The following is a 20,360-nucleotide window of genomic DNA, read 5'->3' as shown; positions in this document are numbered from 1 at the left end:
TACAGTCCACGGGGTCACGAAAGAGTCGAACATGACTTAGCAACTAAACAGTAACAACAACAGTATATTCATAATCAGGATTTCCACAGTCCACTTTTTATCCTTTTTAAAATTTTTTTTATTTTTTAAGATAAACTTTATTTTTTAGAACAGTTTTTGATTTATAAAAAAATTGAAAATACTAGAGTTCCCATATCCTTCACTCCCAGTTTCCCTTGTTAACATCTTAATATTAGTATGGTACATTTGTCACAGTTAATAAATCTATATTGATTATTTTTAACTAAAGTCCTTTTCTTTGTATTCAGATTTCATTAGTTTTTACCCAAGTCCTTTTTTCTGTTTCAAAATCACATCCAGGATACCATATTACATTCAGTCATGACTCTTAGTTTTTTCTTGACTGTGATAGTGTCTTAGATTTGTTTCTAATAACCTTTCTGTCATTTAAAAAAGTCATCTTTAAAAGTTTCTTTTTTTGATATGTGTTGCTTGGAATTGTGAGGTCATCTTTGCATTAATAAAAGACTCAATCTGTATTAAATTTTTTGTTGCTTTTCTCCTTTTTTTCCCCTGGTGATTTTTATCAGCAGACCTCTATAAACATCCCAAATTAGCCTTGACTGAAGATATTTTAAGCTCACATGTCTTTTCCTAACAGGACTTAGTTCAAAATAAAATAAATGATGAAATGACTTTGCAAGCACTGGGAAACAAAGTATGTCACTCTTTTTTGAGAGATATCAGTTGTTTTTTTTAATCTTCACTCACATTTCTGCATAGATAATATTTTCCCTATCTCAAGCATTTTAGGAAGCCTGGGTTGGTTTAAATTCAGTGAATAAGATTAATTTTCATTTTCACTAGAAGGGAAAAATTGAACTTTTTGAGTCGGTCTTTGTTTCTGTATAAATATACGTGTGTGTATAAAGTGAAAATTAAATTTCTTACCAATTTATTAGTTTATGGATGTTTGCTTTTAATCTGTGTTTTTGAGAATGAAGAATGGTAAACACCATGGCTTTAGGGGTTATTCTTTGAGTTTGTTTCATTTAGATGTCAAAAGTAAAATGATAAATATTCTGTTTAAAAATTTAGGTTGAAGCCCTTTTATAGAAACATAATTTTCTAATATTTTAGGAAATAAATGCTCTATTTTTATGTTATAAAATTAGTCCTTTCTGTATTTGTAAGAGGTTATGATTTTTTAAATTTCATAACCAGAATTACAAAAATTAAAGTATTTATTATATGCGTTTTTATATATATATTTTCATCTCAGTTACTCAGCTAGTTAAAAAGTCACATTTGTGGTTGCTCTCATTTTCTGAGATGACCACATTTTGTCTGTGGAATGTATAATCTATTTAAATAAACCTGCTTTTACTTTCCAAAATAAACAAACAAAAAATTCAAGTTTGTCATAGTGAATCCATTTTCCTACTTATTCCTGAATTCTAAATGAAATACTTGATAAAGCTGTGATTATGACTTGACATTCAAAGTAATGCAGCATGTAAGAGTAAGACAGAGTTCAGTTTTGTGAGTGCTCATACAGTGTCTGCTAGACCTATTATTTCTTAGAAAAGTGATAAATTGGTAAATTGTGACATTTAATTCTCTTCAACAGGCCCAAGAGGATGCTGAAAAACTTCGGTCTGTTGTGATGCCTATGGAGAAGGAAATTGCAGCTTTGAAAGATAAACTGACAGAGGCTGAAGACAAGATTAAAGAGCTGGAGGCCTCAAAGGTTGTGAAAAGTTGTAATCCATTTGCTTGGAACCAAAGTTCTACCCTTATGCTTTGAGCAAAATTAGAATACCGAGGGAGTAAAAACTGTCATTTAGACTATGCATTGTCAGAATTTTGCTTTCTTTAAAATTCAAGAAAATGCTTGGAGATGATTTTGCCTTTATGGATATTTAAAATAATGACAATAGTGTTGCTTGTGCTGCTTCATTATGTAGTCAGTGTTTATCTTCCTATCAAAATGAGTATCATTCGCTTTGAAGGAAAATAAGTTGTTCAAAGGTGACTTTGTCTCCTGACATCAGCCCCAGAATCAGTCTTTTAGAAATTATGTAGCTGTAGTGCAGCTGGATTTGTTGGCTATAAAGACCAAATAGAAAAAAAATAAGATTTGTTGATATGCAGATCCAAATCTCTGTCCACAGGTTATTAATTATTTACAATAAAATGTAGTGAAGGTAAAATGTCTGAAAATGAAAAAAATTAACTCATGGGAGAAGGAATTGTCAAACATTTTAATAATTAATTTAAAAAGTAGGAAAGAAAAAATTTAGAGGTAGTAATCAAAAGCACTATATAGGAGTATAGAAAAAAATGTAGGAGTGTAGAAATGGGTGTATTTCAGTATCAGTAATTCTAGTAAATGTAAGCTGATAATTACCTACTAAAAGAGACTGGATTTTAAATTTATAATGTAATATAAATTTATATTGTTTGTAAGAGACATACCTAAAATAAAACTACAAGGTAGTATTGAAAAAAAGAGATATTTAAAGCTATGCCTCGTAAATTCTAATCAAAAGAAAGTTGATACAGTATTTATGAAGCAGGATGAAAGGAAAAAATAATAGAGATAAAGAGGGACCCTTTCTAATTTATAATCCATCAATAAGATATAACAATCATACGCTTGAATGCATTTACATAGCTTTGAAATATGTGACTAAAAAGTGACAATTAAAAGAATTATTCACAATCATAGTAAACGATTTAAATTGTCCTTAAGCAAATGATAGTGTAAGCAGAAAAAAATAGTAGGGATATAGGAGTTTTAAGCAGCTTGGTTAGTAATTTAGATGTGAGAGACACAGAATCCTGTCCTTAGAGAGACTATTTCGTACAGTAGTAGAGCATAGTAGTTTAAGAAGATAGTGCATGGAATAAAGTATTGTTATTTTTAGGTACATTATACTTTTCATTGTCACAAAGAAAGAGTCATTTTATTTTGAAGATGTGTTATGCAAATCCAAATCTCTGACCATGGGTTATTAATTATTTACAATAAAATATAGTTAAGGTAAAATGTCTGGAAATGAAAATAACTCATATGGGAAAAGGAATTGTAAAATATTTAGAGTGATTTGATTTTTTACTTAAGAATCTAAAAAAAAGAACAATAGTACAAACAGTATGAATGGAAGGAAGTAATGCAGATAAGAGCAGAAACTAGTGAAATAGAAAAGCAAAGGGAAAATTGAGAATGTAAATATAATGGAAAGAAAATGGAAAAACAAATAGCAAAATGGAAAAACTTGTCAACCTGATAAGACTAATCAGGAAAAAAAGACAAAAAGACTTAAACCATTAGAAATGAAGCAGGGAAATAACTACAAATCAGTCGAGACTTAAAAAAAATAAATACTATGAGCAATGTCACAGCAATAAATTTGAAATGAAATAAGATTGATAAAAATTTTCTTATAAGAATTAGCCAGTATTGTCTCAAGGTATAATAGAGTGGAAAAGGTCAGTTTTCATTCCAATCCCAAAGAAAGGCAATGCCAAAGAATGCTCAAACTACCGCACAATTGCACTCATCCCACATGCTAGCAAAGTAATGCTCAAAATTCTCCAAACCAGGCTTTAGCAATATGTAAACCATGAACTTCCAGATATTCAAGCTGGTTTTAGAAAAGGCAGAGGAACCAGAGATCAAATTGCCAACATCCGCTGGATCATCGAGAAAGCAAGAGAGTTCCAGAAAAACATCTATTTCTGCTTTATTGACTATGCCAAAGCCTTTGACTTTGTGGATCACAATAAACTGTGGAAAATTCTGAAAGAGATGGGAATACCAGACCACCTGACCTGCCTCTTGAGAACCTATATACAGGTCAGGAAGCAACAGTTAAAACTGGACATGGAACAACAGACTGGTTCCAAATAGGAAAAGGAGTACGTCAAGGCTTAACTTCTGTGCAGAGTACATCATGAGAAACGCTGGGCTGGAAGAAACACAAGCTGGAATCAAGATTGCCGGGAGAAATATCAATAACCTCAGATATGCAGATGACACCACCCTTATGGCAGAAAGTGAAGAGGAACTAAAGAGCCTCTTGATGAAATTGAAAGTGGAGAGTGAAAAAGTTGGCTTAAAGCTCAACATTCAGAAAACGAAGATCATGGCATCTGGTCTCATCACTTCATGGCAAATAGATGGGGAAACAGTGGAAACAGTGTCAGACTGTATTTTTTTGGGTTCCAAAATCACTGCCGATGGTGACTGCAGCCATGAAATTAAAAGACGCTTACTCCTTGGAAGGAAAGTTATGACCAACCTAGATAGCATATTCAAAAGCAGAGACATTACTTTGCCAACAAAGGTCCGTCTAGTTAAGGCTATGGTTTTTCCTGTGGTCATGTATGGATGTGAGAGTTGGACTGTGAAGAAAGCTGAACGCCGAACTGTGGTGTTGGAGAAGACTCTTGAGAGTCCCTTGGACTGCAAGGAGATCCAACCAGTCCATTCTGAAGGAGATCAGTCCTGGGTGTTCTTTGGAAGGACTGATGCTAAAGCTGAAAGTCCAGTACTTTGGCCACCTCATGCGAAGAGTTGACTCATTGGAAAAGACTCTGATGCTGGGAGAGATTGGGGGCGGGAGGAGAAGGGGACGACAGAGGATGCGATGGCTGGATGGCATCACTGACTCGATGGACGTGAGTCTCAGTGAACTCTGGGAGTTGGTGATGGACAGGGAGGCCTGGCGTGCTGCGATTCATGGGGTCGCAAAGAGTTGGACACGACTGAGCGACTGAACTGAACTGAGCTGATGTAGTTAATACCTATTAAAGAAAGTGAATTTATAGTTGGAATCTCCTTTTCTCCTGTTTCCTTTCCTCCAAAAGACATAAGACTCAATTAGTTTTGCAGACCAGTTTTTTCAAACCTCTCAGAAAAAGAATCCTTATATTTTACCAACTGTGTTAGAGAATAGAAAAAGAGGGAAAGCTCTCAATTCATTTTATGAGATTTATATAACTTTATTGTAAACAAACTCACTAAAAAGTATTAACAAAAAGTTGTAGATCTATCTCATTTAAGAATACAGAAACAAAATTTCAGCAGAGTAACTAAAAAAAAAAAGCAAAAAGGACATCATGATCAAAAAGGGATTGTCCTGGGGCTTCCTTGGTAGTCTGGTGGATAAAATTGTGTTCCTGATGCTGGGGACACAGGTTTGATCCCTAGTCAGGGAACTAAGATTCCACATGCCACCTGGTGCAGTGTGTGGCCAGAAAAAAAAGCAGGGGAGATCTTTCCAGTAATTTAGGATGATATATCACCAGAAATCTATTATTTTTGTGTACCACATAAAGAGATGATAGGAGAAATGTAATATATTCATCTTAGATTGAGAAAGGCATTTGATAAATTTAAACACCCTGTAACAATAAATAAAGGGCTGTTTATTAAACCTTCAGCAAACCTCAAACATCATGGTGAATGTTTAGCAACCTTACTGTTAATGACAGGAGCAATATGAGGAAACTCGTGCTCAGTGATTTTGTTCAGACTGCTTATGTGGTCCTAGATGATACAGGAAGACACGGTAAAGAAATGAAGCATAGCAAGTGGAAAGAAAGCGGTGAAACTGATTTTTTTTAAATGGGAAAGCAGTAACATATTGGACATACTGCATTTCCTTTACCCTCAACTGAATTACCACCTCTCCAGGTGATAGGCAAAGTACCTGATGACAGATCAGCCCTTTGTCATGCGTGGTTAGTGCGTTTCTGATTGGCTGACAGCCTTCAGCAAAGCGTCAGATGGCAGCTTAAATAATCATTTAGTCCGTGAAGTGAAGATTACTGAAAACAGATCAGCCAGCTATTTCAAGTTGGAGAAATGGGAAAATAAAAGGCATAAATATGACCTTGAAAGTGAAATGAGACATAACCATTTGAAAAAGGTAAAAGTTACATAGCCAAAATTTAGGATGGACAATTTGTAAGGAAGGGAAGAGCAAGTGATTCTTATCTGGGGCAAGATTACAATTTATTTTGGTTATTGATATTGTTTAAGATATTAGGCTATATTGTTAATACTTGAATATTATAGTTAATTATTTAATAGAAATAAGACACTTAAGATGTGATTTTTAAAAGTACTCTGCACTTGCCTTCAAGTGTCTGTTTATTATGGTATGAGTTTATTTTTTCCATCATGACTTCCCCTTTTTTCTTTTCATTAATTTATGCCTATGAAAATGTCTCCTTTTTGTAAATTTAAGGCATCTAGAATTACCTCGCCAGAAATTAAAGAAAAGCAAATTTACAAGAGTATGACACCATTTTTATATTTAGGAAATATACTGATTAAAAACAACAAAAGTAAAAAATAAAACCACAGTAACCTGGGTTCATTGAGTATGTGATAAAATGAGCACATGTGTATATTGCTCAGGAAGCAGAGATTGGAACCACCTTTTTAAAAGCTAGGTACAAAGATGTTATGTGTAATCTCAATTGCATATTGACTTTGGTGATGATTATGGATAATGCCTACTATTAATTGTTGTCAATTATGTTATTTTCCTGGGCTTCCCTGGTAGCTCAGTTGGTGAAGAATACTCCTGCAATGCAGGAGACCCTGGTTCAATTCCTGGGTCAGGAAGATCTGCTGGAGAAAGGATAGGCTACCCACTCCAATATTCTTGGGCTTCCCTGGTGGCTCAACTGGTAAAGAATCCTCCTGCAATGTGGGACCCCTGGGTTGGGAAGATCCCCTGGAGAAGGGAACAACTACCTACTCCAGTGTTCTGGCCTGGAGAACTCCATGGACTGTATAGTCCATGGGGTCGCAAACAGTCAGACACGACTGAGCTGGGAAAATATTATTTTCGTAGTTTTCTATAGTAAGTATGTGTTTGTTTTGTAAACTTGGTGGTAAATTTAAATATATGTAAATATAAATGTAATTTTCTTTTAAGACACCTCCAGAACATTATGCTTAAGGTAGAAACTGTTGGAAGTTTTAGTTTAATAGAATTGCATCTTTTTCAGGTGAAAGAGCTGAATCATTATCTGGAAGCTGAGAAATCTTGTAGGACTGATCTAGAGATGTACGTAGCTGTTTTGAATACTCAGAAATCCGTTTTACAGGAAGATGCTGAGAAACTTCGGAAAGAATTGCATGAAGGTAAATATATATATATACACTTTATATATTTTTAATCTCAGTCTCTAAGAGAACTGTGTAAGTAAAATTGGTATTGATTTATAACAATAACAAATTCCAAAATGCCAGTCCAACATGTTAGTGATTCAGTTTAAGCTTTACAGTTGGTTTGAAAAGGTATTTGGATTTTTGGTGGCTTCTTGTTTCTCCAGGACCCCAGTAAGAACTCACAGGTCATAAGCTCTGGGCAGACAGCGAATAGGAAATTTCTGCTTAAACTGCTTTGCCCCAGACCTATTTTGATGGAGACGAATTAGCAAAAGTGAAAATGGGACAGAGAGGGCAGGTGGTATATTCTGGTGTTCTTAACTAACACCCCTGTTTATAAGAGATAATTTTTATTTTGCTAACCTAGTAGCAGAGTGATGCAGAAATTGACTCTTTTTTCAGGATAGGAGAAATAGGCTTATCCTTTCCCATTAAAATATACATTTGTCTTTAATTCTTCTAATGAATCTTATATACCTGAGATTCTTAAACTTTTTGTGTTACAGACTCCTTTGGCAGTCTTGTGAAGCCCTCTCAGAATAATGTTTTTAATACATAAAATATATAGAATTATAAAAGAAATTAATTATATTTTAAAACAGGAAAATATAAATAACTGCAAACTTATGGTATAGTAATAAATGTACTGTTTTATCAGTACATTAAATAACAAGGTCAGTACCAGGTCCAATAACTACTGTAACTTTGAAGTGTGATGAGCATAAATAATGAGATATCTGCAACAACTGTACTAAGATACAGAAGTATCTATGACTTTTGTTGGTGACCAATTCATGGGTATTGTTACACTTACTGTGGTTTGTTGCCTATATTTTATAATTGAAGGAAATGCTAAATTTCAGTTAGAGGTTAGTGAAAATAAAAATCTAAATTTTTATCTAAATGTAAATGGAGTTCTTAAAATCTTATACTTGTTGCATCTTATACTAGTAACATGTTTTAATGTGAAAATTTAGGACTGTGGTCATGGAAAATACAATTCTTTCATAAAAAATTCATGGAAATTGGGTTTTTTATCGCAGAACAGTGGGGATACTGAAATTGTATAAACTTACAGAATTATTTTATAAAATGTTATTAAATTAATCTAAAATTTGAGTCTTTGGCTTTCAGAAAATGCTTTTCAAAAGTGCTGCTGCTGTCAAAAAGACACTCAAACTCTGAAACAGTGTCCAAAAGAAATAGGAATTTCTGTTTAACCTATATGTCCCAACCCCTTCCAGCAATAGTGCAAGACTACCAAACCTTCCTAATATGCCTGGGAAAGTGTCTGAGAAGTTTCACTAAAAGGAGTAAAGGGATAGAGTGATTTCTACTGAAACAGCCATACCAAAAAACAGTATTTACATTAAAAGAAGATAGGTAAAAATTAAGCAGCAATTTTGTGTCTTCTCTATCTGGCTTTTCTGAAGGGTTGTAAATTTTACCTTCTAGAGAGTTAAGTTTTACAGCAGTGTGGAGGGTAAGATAGAGAGGTCCAGACAAGTGGCAGGAAGAGTAATGGAGGGACCCCTGTTGTAGTTGTCTGTGTCCTAAATCCAAGGCAGAAGGCAGAAGATGTCTGTCATATTGAACAGGAGGTAGCCTTATTATAGGCCTCTGTCACAGTTGAATGTTACAGTTGAATGTGAGGAGAAGTCAGAAGCATGAGTGGTCTTTCAGGTTTCTGGCTTGGATGACTGGGTGGATAGGCTGATAGGTGATACCGTCTACTCCTTTTTCTGAAGGTGGCTGAGCTGATGAATGTTGATAACAGAAGCATTTACAAAGATTCTTTGACTCAGCCTTAGAGGTCAAACTAAATGGGCTCAAGAAGGATTCCTGGATAACAAGTTTATTCAGAATGTATTAGGAGTGGTGACTGTGCATTTGGCTGTAAGAGCAATATTTCCCAAAATGTATTTCCTAGAACATTTGTTATGTGAGTGGCATTGTGGAAAGGACTTTTTGGTAAAATAAATTTGGGAGGTATTGTATTGTGTATCACCTTATAAGGGAACATAGATATACTTAAGACCTTGAGTTCAAAGTCCTGCAATAAAGAAATTTTCATTAAAAAAAAAAAAAAAAAGTTTTTAACCCAAAGTTTCTGAAACTTACTGAGCACAGAAATCTTTTTTCACATGTTCCTCTTCCTAGGAACACACTCTGAGAGACTCTACTTAGAGGAGTGGTGTGGGGACAGCTGCCTTGATTTATGGCAGTTTGCTCTGGGTTCTTGTCAAGAGACAGAATCCCAGGCTGGAAGACATTTGGCCAGACCTGGCTTGGTTAGGCCTATGTTAAAGAAATTGCCTACCATTGAAATTCAGTGTTTTTAATTGGGGGATTCCTAAACAGTTTGCCATCTCTTGGAGCAAGAGCGACAACAACACAACCAGTTGAAACACACATGGCAGAAGGCCAATGACCAGTTCCTGGAGTCTCAGCGTTTGCTGATGAGGGACATGCAGCGAATGGAAATTGTGCTAACTTCTGAACAGCTCCGACAAGTTGAAGAACTGAAGAAGAAAGATCAGGTGAATAGTGGTTTTGTAGGACTTGTTTGCTTTGTAAATAAACCAGCCCACCCCAACATGTGATCGTATATTACTTTATGTATATTACATATTGACTTAAGCCTGAAACAATGTTGATGTATTCCATTTCAGAAAACATTATATCTGTATTTGAGAGATTTTGTTTTTCAGCTTTAGAAATGGCCTCGTCTGGGTGGATGGGAAGGAATGATTTAGAAATGACCCTCTTCAGTCTGCACGTGCAATAGTGCATATTTCTAAGAAAATCTTTCTCTACAGTTCTGTCTGCTTCTCAGACAGAAAGTCTGAGAAGTTTAAATCCTCAAGTTGAGGATTTAGGTTCTAAAGTACAGATCTAATTGTGTTAATCCAGGCCATGTCCTCCACTCCAGTACTCTTGCCTGGAAAATCCCATGGACAGAGGCGCCTGGTAGGCTACAGTCCATGGGGTCGCTGAGGGTCGGACACGACTGAGCGACTTCACTTTCACTTTTCACTTTCATGCATTGGAGAAGGAAATGGCAACCCCCTTCAGTGTTCTTGCCTGGGGAATCCCAGGGACAGGGGAGCCTGATGGGCTGCCGTCTGTGGGGTCGCACAGAGTTGAACACAACTGACGTGACTTAGCAGCAGCAGCAGGCCATGTCTTTCATGACATTGCTCTAAAAGTCTTATTAGAAGGTAATGGGTGAGGATGGAGAGGCTGAGTGGTGTGAAAAGACAGGTGTCTAGAGTTCTACATACCCAGCATCCTGTTTCCTCATCTTAAAAAATTATTTAAATTACATGAGTAATACATAAATACATTCTCATGTTAAAATACTTTGTTGTAAATACAAAGTGAAAAAATGAAGTGATAATATTAAACTCTCCCTTGATATCTCACACACCTCCCTTCCCAGAAATAGCCACTTTTTAAATCAGGAATAATCCATTTGGAAGGTAGTATTCAAGACCATTTCTTTGTGTTTATAAGTATATGTTTAGGTTTGTTTGTGTTTTCCCTGTACAGCAAGAATCATGGTATAAGTATTTATTCTGTAGCTTATTTTTATCGTGTCATCTTGGATATATTTTTCAGAGGTCTGTCTTATTCTTGTTAACTGGTAGCATGGATGTACTGTAATTGATTTAATCCTTCTCTTTGTAGTGGGCATCTAGATGGTTTCTTTCTTTTGGTCATTTCAAATAGTTTACAGCTTATATACTATGTTGTATATATATTGTGTATACAAATGCTTCCTTAGGATAGCTTCCTTAGGAAAATACTTTCTTAGGATAGCTATTTAGGAGTTTTCTAGGTATTGTAACAAATATTTTAAGTTACCTTGTATAGTTTAGGTTAGATTTTGTTTTTAAGAAGTTTCTTTTTAAATTTCTTTCCTATCTCTTGTCTGACTCATTCACCTTGTATGTAGACACAGTCAACTTGAGGATTTAGATTCTAAAGTACAGATCTAATCATGCTCTTTCTGCTTCCCTTTAGAACAGTCTAAACTCCAGAACTGGTTGGTCATTTAAGGCCTGTGTGCCAGCATTGTGCCAAGGCTTTATATGTAAACTTTTATCTCATGTGGTTTTCAAAACAGATACACACAAGAAAACTTTCCACATGAGACAGGGACTAATGGCATATCTGAGGGTTGACCAGTCTCTGGTTCTAGAGTCTAAGCACATAATCATCATCCCTTTCTCCATATACCTTGCTACTCATATGCCTGCTCTTCCATGCCTCTGCCTCTTTTATGTACTTTTTTCCCTGGAACCCTTGCTTGTCTCAAAATTGGCAGATTTATCTTAGCAATTCTTCAAGATCCAGCTGAAGTGTTACTCTCTTTGGGCCCCCTTTCTGGCTGCCTTAGATGAAATCTTTATTTTGTTTTTCTGTAGAACCTTGTACATACTTGAATAGTAGTCTAATTGTGTGTTTGTCCCTCACCACTGGAGTGTTTGGGTGGGGGGCACTGAGGGTATTTTTCATCTTTGTTTAGTGAACTATTGTTACCAACTTTAATAATTCGTTTGTATTTCATATTAATTTGTACATGTTCCAAATGGATGTGTAATGCCAAAGCTTTTTCCTGTTTGGTTCCATAATAACCTGAGGGAACATTCTGTGTTAATTTTCTATCTTGGATCACTTGAAGAAGAGGAGGTGATTTGCTTTCTTTTGTTTGGCTTTTCACATAGTGTACTTCTGTATTTGTTTTGAGTGGTTAAAGAACCATTCAGTATACATTACCTGAGTAATATATATTTTTTCTTTCTAACTTTCAGGAGGAAGATGAACAGCAAAGACTTAGTAAGAGAAAAGATCACAAAAAAACAGATGTTGAGGAGGAAGTAAAAATACCAGTAGTGTGTGCTTTAACTCATGAAGAATCTTCAGCTCAGTTATCAAATGAGGAGGTACAGTGACCCTATAATTAAAATCATTATATACACAGTATTTCCATTTTTAGCTTCTCATACATCAGTCAGTTACATTGTTCATTTGGGAAGTGTGTATACTACTAGGTGAAAATGAGATAAAATGACTTTTATATTCAATTGTTTTTATAGTATTGTGTGTGTGTGTGTGTTAGTATTATAGGTAGTTCTGTTTGAAATGTGCAGGTTCTCTCATGGTCTGTGAAACAGATGTTCTTTTTTCTAGTGGTTCCAAAATTAAAATACTAGGAGAAAAATTAAATAATACCTGCAAAATCTTTTCTGATATGAATAAATATTTTTGATACTTTGAGCTTTTGTTTAAAGGAAAAGAAATTATCTAAAGTATTGAAACACTTAATTCTTTGTGGCATGTATTTGAGTGTTAACAAGTATTAGGTATTAAGCCCTGAGAACAGTGGCTGGGTTTGGAAGACTGTCATGGGTAGGGTAGGACATTTCCAGTGTTGGGAATGGGTCCAGTAGAGAGACCTGGAGGTGGAAAGTGTAAGGCAGTGTTCCTATGGCCTCATCACCTCTACCCACATGTGGCAAGTGCCTGCTCATTACATTTCCTGTTTTTAGCCTGTCCCACTCCATTGTACCCTCAGTATTACTATCAGATTGATTTTGCTTAAGTGCAGCTATAGTCAGGCTACTCCTCTACTCAGAACCACCACTCAGTCACATTACTTACACAAGTAAGTACAAGGTCCTTACTCAGGTAGTCAAGACTCTTCATAATATGCACTCTGTTTTAACCGCATTGGTTATCTTGTGCTGTACTCTCCACCTTACATGTTGGTTCCTTCACCTGGAATGTTTACCTCCCTCTGCCTTTCTGAGTTCGGGAATCCTATTCATCCTTCAGGACTCCAGCTAAATACCTCCTTTTTTTTTTTTTTTAATACCTCCTTTCGGGAAAGGAAATGCTTCTGTTAATTGACTTTAGGGTAAAAAACTAAGGTCCCCAGCTTGTCATATAAGAGCCTTACTTACCATGCTCTCCGCTTCATCACAGCAGACCTTTCTGCTCGCTGTCCATGCTCATGTGCATTGTCTGTACTGTCTAGAGTTTCATACTCATTCCCCCACCTCCTTTCCCTGCCTGGTGAACCAGTTTCAGTTAAATGGGATACGGATCTTGTCTCACTTTCAAAGGTATCATGTTTGTGTTTAGTTTGCAGATTTATGCTGAACCATGTATAGTCTACTTCCTGGTGGCTTGTATTTCCATGTTTATGGATTATTTGACATTGAAAAAATGCTTTAAAAAAATCCTGGTGAACACTGTAAAGTATGATGTAATTGTTTTTGTACATTCTCTGTGTTGGCTCATACACTGGGAACCTTGGCCTGATTTTGCTTTGCGCTTTTTTAAATAGTTAGACTTCCAAGAGAATGTCTCAGTTTTTGGGTGCTGCCAAATATTATGTGGTTTCTGCATCATGCAGTCCTGTGTCCAGGAATGTTTGGGAAAGTTTCATACTTTTAAAAAATATTTTAGCAGGAAAACAGGAAAGGGAAATTTGTTTTGATTTACAGTGAGTGAAGCACTTAAAATTTTTTAATTCCGTCTTAACAGATTTATACTAAATGTTGTTTATAACATTTTCTGACACTGAAATCTCTTATAGACTTTCAGATCTTATGTTTTGCAGTTTGAATGTTGAATGTATACTTGTTTTGTATTGAGAGTCAGTGACGGTTTACCTTAGCCTGTTGATTTAAAGTTGACTGCTCTGGAGACTTAATTAGATAATAATGTATTGCTAAAGACACTTAGAATGCGTAGGACCCATATCTTCTTTGATCTAATGCTTAGAATGTGCTTTTATCACTACAAAAGTAATATATATTCATTATGGACAATTTGGAAAGTAGAGAAAGTCACACCAAATAAAAATAACTGATAATTCTACTACTCAGAGATACCACTGCTAACATTTTGGTATGTACCTCTCCTTTCTCTCTTTTTCCATTTCCAAAGGTAACATATATGTGTTTCTATTTGTCCTTTTTAAACATAATAGAGATTGTAACTACATAATGTTTTACCTACATTTCCCTCTTAAATCTATTTATAAAGGTTTTGGTACATCAGTAAATGTTCTCCTTGAAAATGTTATTTAATTAGTAACAGTATTTCAGCATGTAAGTATACTGTAATTCCTTAATCTCCTACAGATTGGTTTGTGCCCAGGTTTTAATTTATAAAGGTAACTGAGTGACGACATAGAGAGATAAATGCCACTGAACAAAAATTTTAACCTTACAGCTGCCTAGACATGAGCGTCATGGCACACCATGCAGAGCCACATGGTGGAAGCCCCATCAGAGCTGGTCATGAAGCAAGAGCAGTAGCAGAGGGAAAGTGTGGACCACAGCTATTGCTGGGATTTTCGAGGGAAAAGCAGGGCAGGGTAGATCACATAGGACTAGCTAGTTGTTATAACTCCAGTGGGCTTTGGGGCAGAGAATCTGTCTTCAGTTTTCTGGTACCTGGCCTTGGGTTGATTTAGGGCAGGGGAAATACTGGCTTGGTGGATAAGAGTTAGATAAAGGAGTTGGTTGTGGGTGTTGACCTGGGATTGGTTGATTTGGATGTGAAAGACATAGTGATAAGCAAGTTGTTTATTATTTCTGGGAGTTAGCTAAATTGGAAGAGGCAGTCACTCCTCAGCCAGCAAGGCCTTCAAAAGGTCAAAAACATCATAAAATATAGAAAATAAACACAAGTTGTTTCATTTTTCGCTAGTAAAAAATATTTCATTATTATGAGTAATGCCATAATGCTATTATATATAATTCTTTGTTGTATAAAAATCATGGGTTTATCTGATTACTTCCTTAATGTAAGTTCTTGGGAAAAGAACTGCTGAGTTTAAGAGCATAAACAAACATATTGTTGAATCATCTTTCAGAAACACTGTAACAGTTTACACTCCCCTAAAGTCCATATTCCTTATAAGTAAGTACTGCTCTGAGCACCCTGGTCTGTGCTTCTTAAAAGGCCCTCACAGCTTTTTGCCCCATCCCTTTCCCTCTTCAGTGTGACAGAAGCGTTGTGTATGATAGTGTTAGGTGTCAGGTCTTTTACAAACTGGCAGAAGGCATTCTCATCCCAGTTTCTATGAGGCTGCTTATCTGGGACCTTTGCCATAGCTTGCTCAGTATATGCTAGATTTGTGTTCCTTGGCCATCTGAATTTCACAGATTAAAAAACCTTAAAAAAAAATTTAGAAAGAACTGGAGGAATTAGCATAAAAGTTGTCAACTTTGTATTATGCCAAGTAAGGATATTTTTAAAACATTAAAAGAAATCTACATTTTAGTCTTTTATAGTTCATAAAAGTAAAGGCATTAACAGCAAAAAGTAGAAAGGATATAACTTAAAAGCCAGTTATTTAAATTGAATAAATTTAATTTTTAGAAAAACTTGCTAAATATTCCTTGTTTTCTAATTTTCCTACTAACTGTGCTAGAATGGTACTGCTGTGCTTTTTGACTTTGGGAGTGTGCTGCACCACATTAAAAAAATGGAAATATAATTCACATAAAAATAAACCATTTAAAATGTGCAATTCTGTGACCTTTAGGATATTCACAGTGTAGTGTAGCCATCACCTGTCTCGTTTCAGAACATTTTCATTGCCCCCAGAAGAGACCCTCATATATCATTAAGGAGTCACTCCCTACTTTATTTTCTGACAGCCACTAATTTGCTTTTGGTCTCTGGATTTGCCTGTTCTGGATATTTTACAAGGATGGAATCATACAGTGTGTGACCGTTTGTGCCTGGCTTCTTTCACTTGATGGACGCCTTATTTACTGTGCTGATTACATCTTGCTTGAAACTTGGTTTCCAGCATACAACATTCTCCTCATTTCCTTTCTATTCTGGCTACTTCTTCCTCTGTCCATCCCCCAAATGGACAAAAGTGATATTTTTCAGGGCCTTGCCTTTGGTTTTCTTCTCATCCTGCAGACTCATCCAAGGTGTTCTGATTTGCTGTCATAATTATTACTATATGGTGGTAACTCCCAAATCTCTATTTAAAGATTTCTTTGTCCCTCTGCTGGGTGGACATCTCCACTTGGATATATAGCAGGGCCCCATGTTCAATATACCCAACACTGAATTTCAGGAGACCTTGATTTCCTGTGTCTGGGCTGAATTCCTCTCTTTGAGCTTCCAGAGCATTCAGTACATAGCTGAAACCTGTCATCATTTTATCAACTATGATATTCTAATAGCCTGTTTACTTGGTTCACTTGTTTATTTTTTTCATGAAACTGTAAGCATCTTGGGGTCAGAGATTGCTCACAGTTGTATCCTGAGTGCTTGGTTTAGGGCCCAGCATATAGAATACAGTCAGTAAATGTTTGTTCCGTGAATATACAGAGGCAGCATACTAAAGACTGTCATGTGTAACATGTGGCAAAATACTTTATAAAATGTGATCATTTTTCTCTTTGAAAATAACAGGAATTGTCTAACTTGGCAATATATTTTCCCATTTCAGGAACATTTAGATAGCACCCATGGTTCAGTCCATTCTCTGGATGCAGACTTACTGTTGCCATCCGGGGATCCTTTCAGTAAACCAGACAATGATGTGTTTAAAGATGGACTCAGGAGAGCACAGTCTACAGATAGCCTGGGAACTTCAGGCTCGCTGCAATCCAAAGCTTTAGGCTATAACTACAAAGCAAAATCTGCTGGGAACCTGGACGAATCAGATTTCGGACCGTTGGTAGGAGCAGATTCGGTGACTGAGAACTTTGATACCGCCTCCCTTGGGTCACTGCAAATGCCAAGTGGGTTTATGTTAACCAAAGATCAGGAGAGAGCAATCAAGGCTATGACACCGGAGCAAGAGGAGACGGCATCCCTCCTGTCGAGTGTCACACAGGGCATGGAAAGTGCTTATGTGTCCCCCAGTGGCTACCGCCTAGTCAGTGAGACAGAATGGAATCTCTTGCAGAAAGAGGTGAGCTCTCCTCCTGGCTTTGCCTCTTACTTGCTCTGAGGGATCTGGGTAGCTCTGAATTTATTGTTCATTCAAGAGATAGCCCCTGGAGCCAGTGCTCACACTTGTTGCCAGAAAATGGGTGTTAATCCATGTTGTCTGACCCTTACATTTTCTGCTTTGGCTGTTCCAGGTGGTTATGACAGAAGGGAACTTACTAGCTGATTGTGTTGAGTGTAATCATCACCTGACGTCACACATCTTCAGTTGGAGTGATCTGCCTGAATAGCATAGCTAAGTTTGTGTAGCCTGAATTTGTTTTGCTTTGCAGTTTTGTGTAATCTCAGTGTATTCTAGGAGTCATACTTTCATCTTTCTTTGAAGTCTGAAGTTTAGATGCTTTTCAGTAGTTGATGCTGAGAGTGAGTTTAAGGTGGAGTTGGAAAATATGGGAGAGAAGAGAAGGCAGCCTTTAATGAGGTTAATTTTCCTGCTAATAGTATTTGCAAACTAAGAAGTAAGATTAGGAGATAAAAGCTTAAATATATAGTTGCATAGTGCTTTACAGATTACAAGCCCTTTTACATAGCTCTTCTCTTTGACCTTCTTGATAATAATGAGACAATCAGGGTATGATTTTCTCCAACTTTAGAGATAAGGAAACTGGCTCAGAAAGGTCAGGTGAGTTGCTCAAATTTCCCCTTTGACTTAGAGGCAAAACCTGGATTGGGATTCACATTTTATGACTTCCAGTGGTTTCTTTTACTCAGGTCCACTTTTCTTTAAAGAAACTTGGTTAGCAGGTGGAACAGCTTGTTAAGGCTGAAAGAAACTATTCTCCTTGGGCTTATTCAGAACATGTGAAAAGGTGCTACTTAATTGTTTCATACTTGCTTTGTGCTTGGAGCTGGTGAAATGGTTAATTGGCACTCCGAGCTCCTGTCTCCTCTTGTTGGCTAGTATTGATTTAAATTGTGTGTGCCACGGTATAGTACCTTTTACTTTCCTTGTGTTTTCCTCAAATGTGGTAGTTTGGGGTCCCGAGCCTCTTGGTGATAAAGTTGTGTCCCTTGTTTTCCTATCATACTTGTATGGGACTTAGGATTTTTTAGAATTCAACTCTACATTATAACTTCTTGCCATAAGTCCCTGAATAAATTGTTTACTCCGTTTTCTACTTGGAGTAGCATAGGTAAGACTACAAGTATTCCTCATGTATGTTTTGTGGACTTATTTTGTTCACTCTAATAAGAGATAATTTTGGTGTCCTTCAGATACACAATGCTGGAAATAAACTTGGTAGACGCTGTGATATGTGTTCCAATTATGAAAAACAATTACAAGGAATTCAGATTCAGGAGGCTGAAACAAGAGACCAGGTGAGTTTCTTTTGGGGTGTGCAAAACTGGTAAGCTGTTGTTTTCATTGGAGCTGCTGAATTAATTGCTTTTCACCCCTCCCAGTTTGCTTTATGAAGTTTATCCATCTTGTGAAGTCTGAAATAATCTGGTGCTTGTGATGTCAGTTACATATCCAGTGGCAGGACATGACAGAATTTTTGCTTTTGTGTGTCTTTGCATGGCTAGCTTGCCCAGTACCACACTGGTCAGCTCAGCTGGCATATCTCCTCTCCAACCTGTTCTTTCTGCTCAAGGCCTAGACAGGTTATTGTCATGAATGCATACACATGGAAAGTGCTTTATGATTATGGAGGGTTAGGGAGATAAGGGGTTTACTATTGCTTATTGGATAAAAGCTTAATTGAATATTACATTAACCATTGTTTGGACTCTTTGTTGCTTATTGCCCATGTCTTGTCATAAATTTGTTGAAATAAGGGTAGTTTATGGGGTCACAGAAATTAAGATTTGGTAGATCAGATATGCTGAGATTGACAAGACCTTTCCAAATACAATACAAAAACAAGACTGGGAGCTGGCTGTGGCTCAGATAATGAACTCCTTATTGCCAAATTCAGACTTAATTGGAGAAAGTAGGGAAAACCACTAGACCATTCAGGTATGACCTAAATCAAATCCCTTACGATTATACAGTGGACAAATAGATTCAAAGGATTAGATCTGATAGACAGACTGCCTGGAGAACTATAGATGGAGGTACGTGACATTGTACAGGAGGCAGTGATCAAGACCATCCCTAAGAAAAAGAAATGCAAAAAGGCAAAATGGTTGTCTGAGGAGGCCTTACAAATAGCTGAGAAAAGAAGAGAAACGAAAGGCAAAGGAGAAAGGGAAAGATATACCCATTTGAATGCAGAGTTCCAAAGAATAGCAAGGAGAAATAAGAAAGCTTTCCTCAGCTATCAATGCAAAGAAATAGAGGCAAACAATAGAATGGGAAAGACTAGAGATCTCTTCAAGAAAATTAGAGATACCAAGGGAACATTTCATGCAACTGCTGCTGCTGCAAAGATGGGCACAATAAAGGACAGAAATGGTATGGACCTAAGAGAAGCAGAAGAGGTGGCAAGAATACACAGAAGAACTATACAAAAAATATCTTCATGACCTAGATAACCACGATGGCGTGATCACTGACCTAGAGCCAGACATCCTGGAATGTGAAGTCAAGTGGGCCTTAGGAAGCATCACTATGAACAAAGCTAGTGGAGGTGATGGAATTCCAGTTGATCTATTTCAAATCCTAAAAGATGATGCTGTGAAAGTGCTGCACTCAATATGCCAGCAAATCTGGAAAACTCAGCAGTGGTCACAGGACTGGAAAAGGTCAGTTTTCATTCCAGTCCAAAGAAGGACAATGCCAAAGAATGTTCAAACTAATGCACAATTGCACTCATCTTACACGCCAGCAAAGTAATGCTCAAAATTCTCCAAGCCAGGCTTCAACAGTACGTGAACCATGAAATTCCAGATGTTGAAGCTGGATTTAGAAAAGGCAGAGGAACCAGAGATCAAATTGCCAACATCCGCTGGATCATGGAAAAAGCAAGAGAGTTCCAGAAAAACACCTACTTCTGCTTTATTGACTATGCTAAAGCCTTTGACTGTGTGGATCACAATAAACTGTGGAAAATTCTTCAAGAGATGGGAATACCAGACCACCTGACCTGCCTCCTGAGAAATCTGTATGCAGGTCAAGAAGCAACAGTTAGAACTGGCCATAGAACTACAAACTGGTTCCAAATTGGGAAAGGAGTAAGTCAAGACTGTATATTGTCACCCTGCTTGTTTAACTTATATG

The 20,360-nt window shown here is 36.6% G+C and overlaps 1 protein-coding gene across 3 annotated transcripts in view; it reads left to right on the top strand.

Annotated features, from left to right (window-relative positions):
- Positions 1 to 20,360, top strand: part of RABEP1 (rabaptin, RAB GTPase binding effector protein 1) — a 96,816-nt gene that overhangs the window by 52,790 nt on the left and 23,666 nt on the right. For 2 of the 3 annotated variants that reach the window (XM_070772895.1, XM_070772894.1), the window contains 6 exons: positions 1,631 to 1,750; positions 7,033 to 7,168; positions 9,557 to 9,735; positions 12,013 to 12,144; positions 16,692 to 17,159; positions 18,413 to 18,517. In XM_070772895.1, the coding sequence (XP_070628996.1) occupies positions 1,631 to 1,750; positions 7,033 to 7,168; positions 9,557 to 9,735; positions 12,013 to 12,144; positions 16,692 to 17,159; positions 18,413 to 18,517 (1,140 nt within the window). The remainder of the gene's footprint in view (positions 1 to 1,630; positions 1,751 to 7,032; positions 7,169 to 9,556; positions 9,736 to 12,012; positions 12,145 to 16,691; positions 17,160 to 18,412; positions 18,518 to 20,360) is intronic. The other variant, XM_070772896.1, reaches the window with a different exon arrangement.

The sequence above is a fragment of the Bos indicus genome, chromosome 19 (assembly GCF_029378745.1).
Source record: "Bos indicus isolate NIAB-ARS_2022 breed Sahiwal x Tharparkar chromosome 19, NIAB-ARS_B.indTharparkar_mat_pri_1.0, whole genome shotgun sequence".
In the NCBI taxonomy this organism is placed as follows: domain Eukaryota; kingdom Metazoa; phylum Chordata; class Mammalia; order Artiodactyla; family Bovidae; genus Bos; species Bos indicus.
The sequence above is the reverse complement of the archived record's forward strand: the minus strand, read 5'-3'. Positions and strand labels throughout refer to the sequence as shown.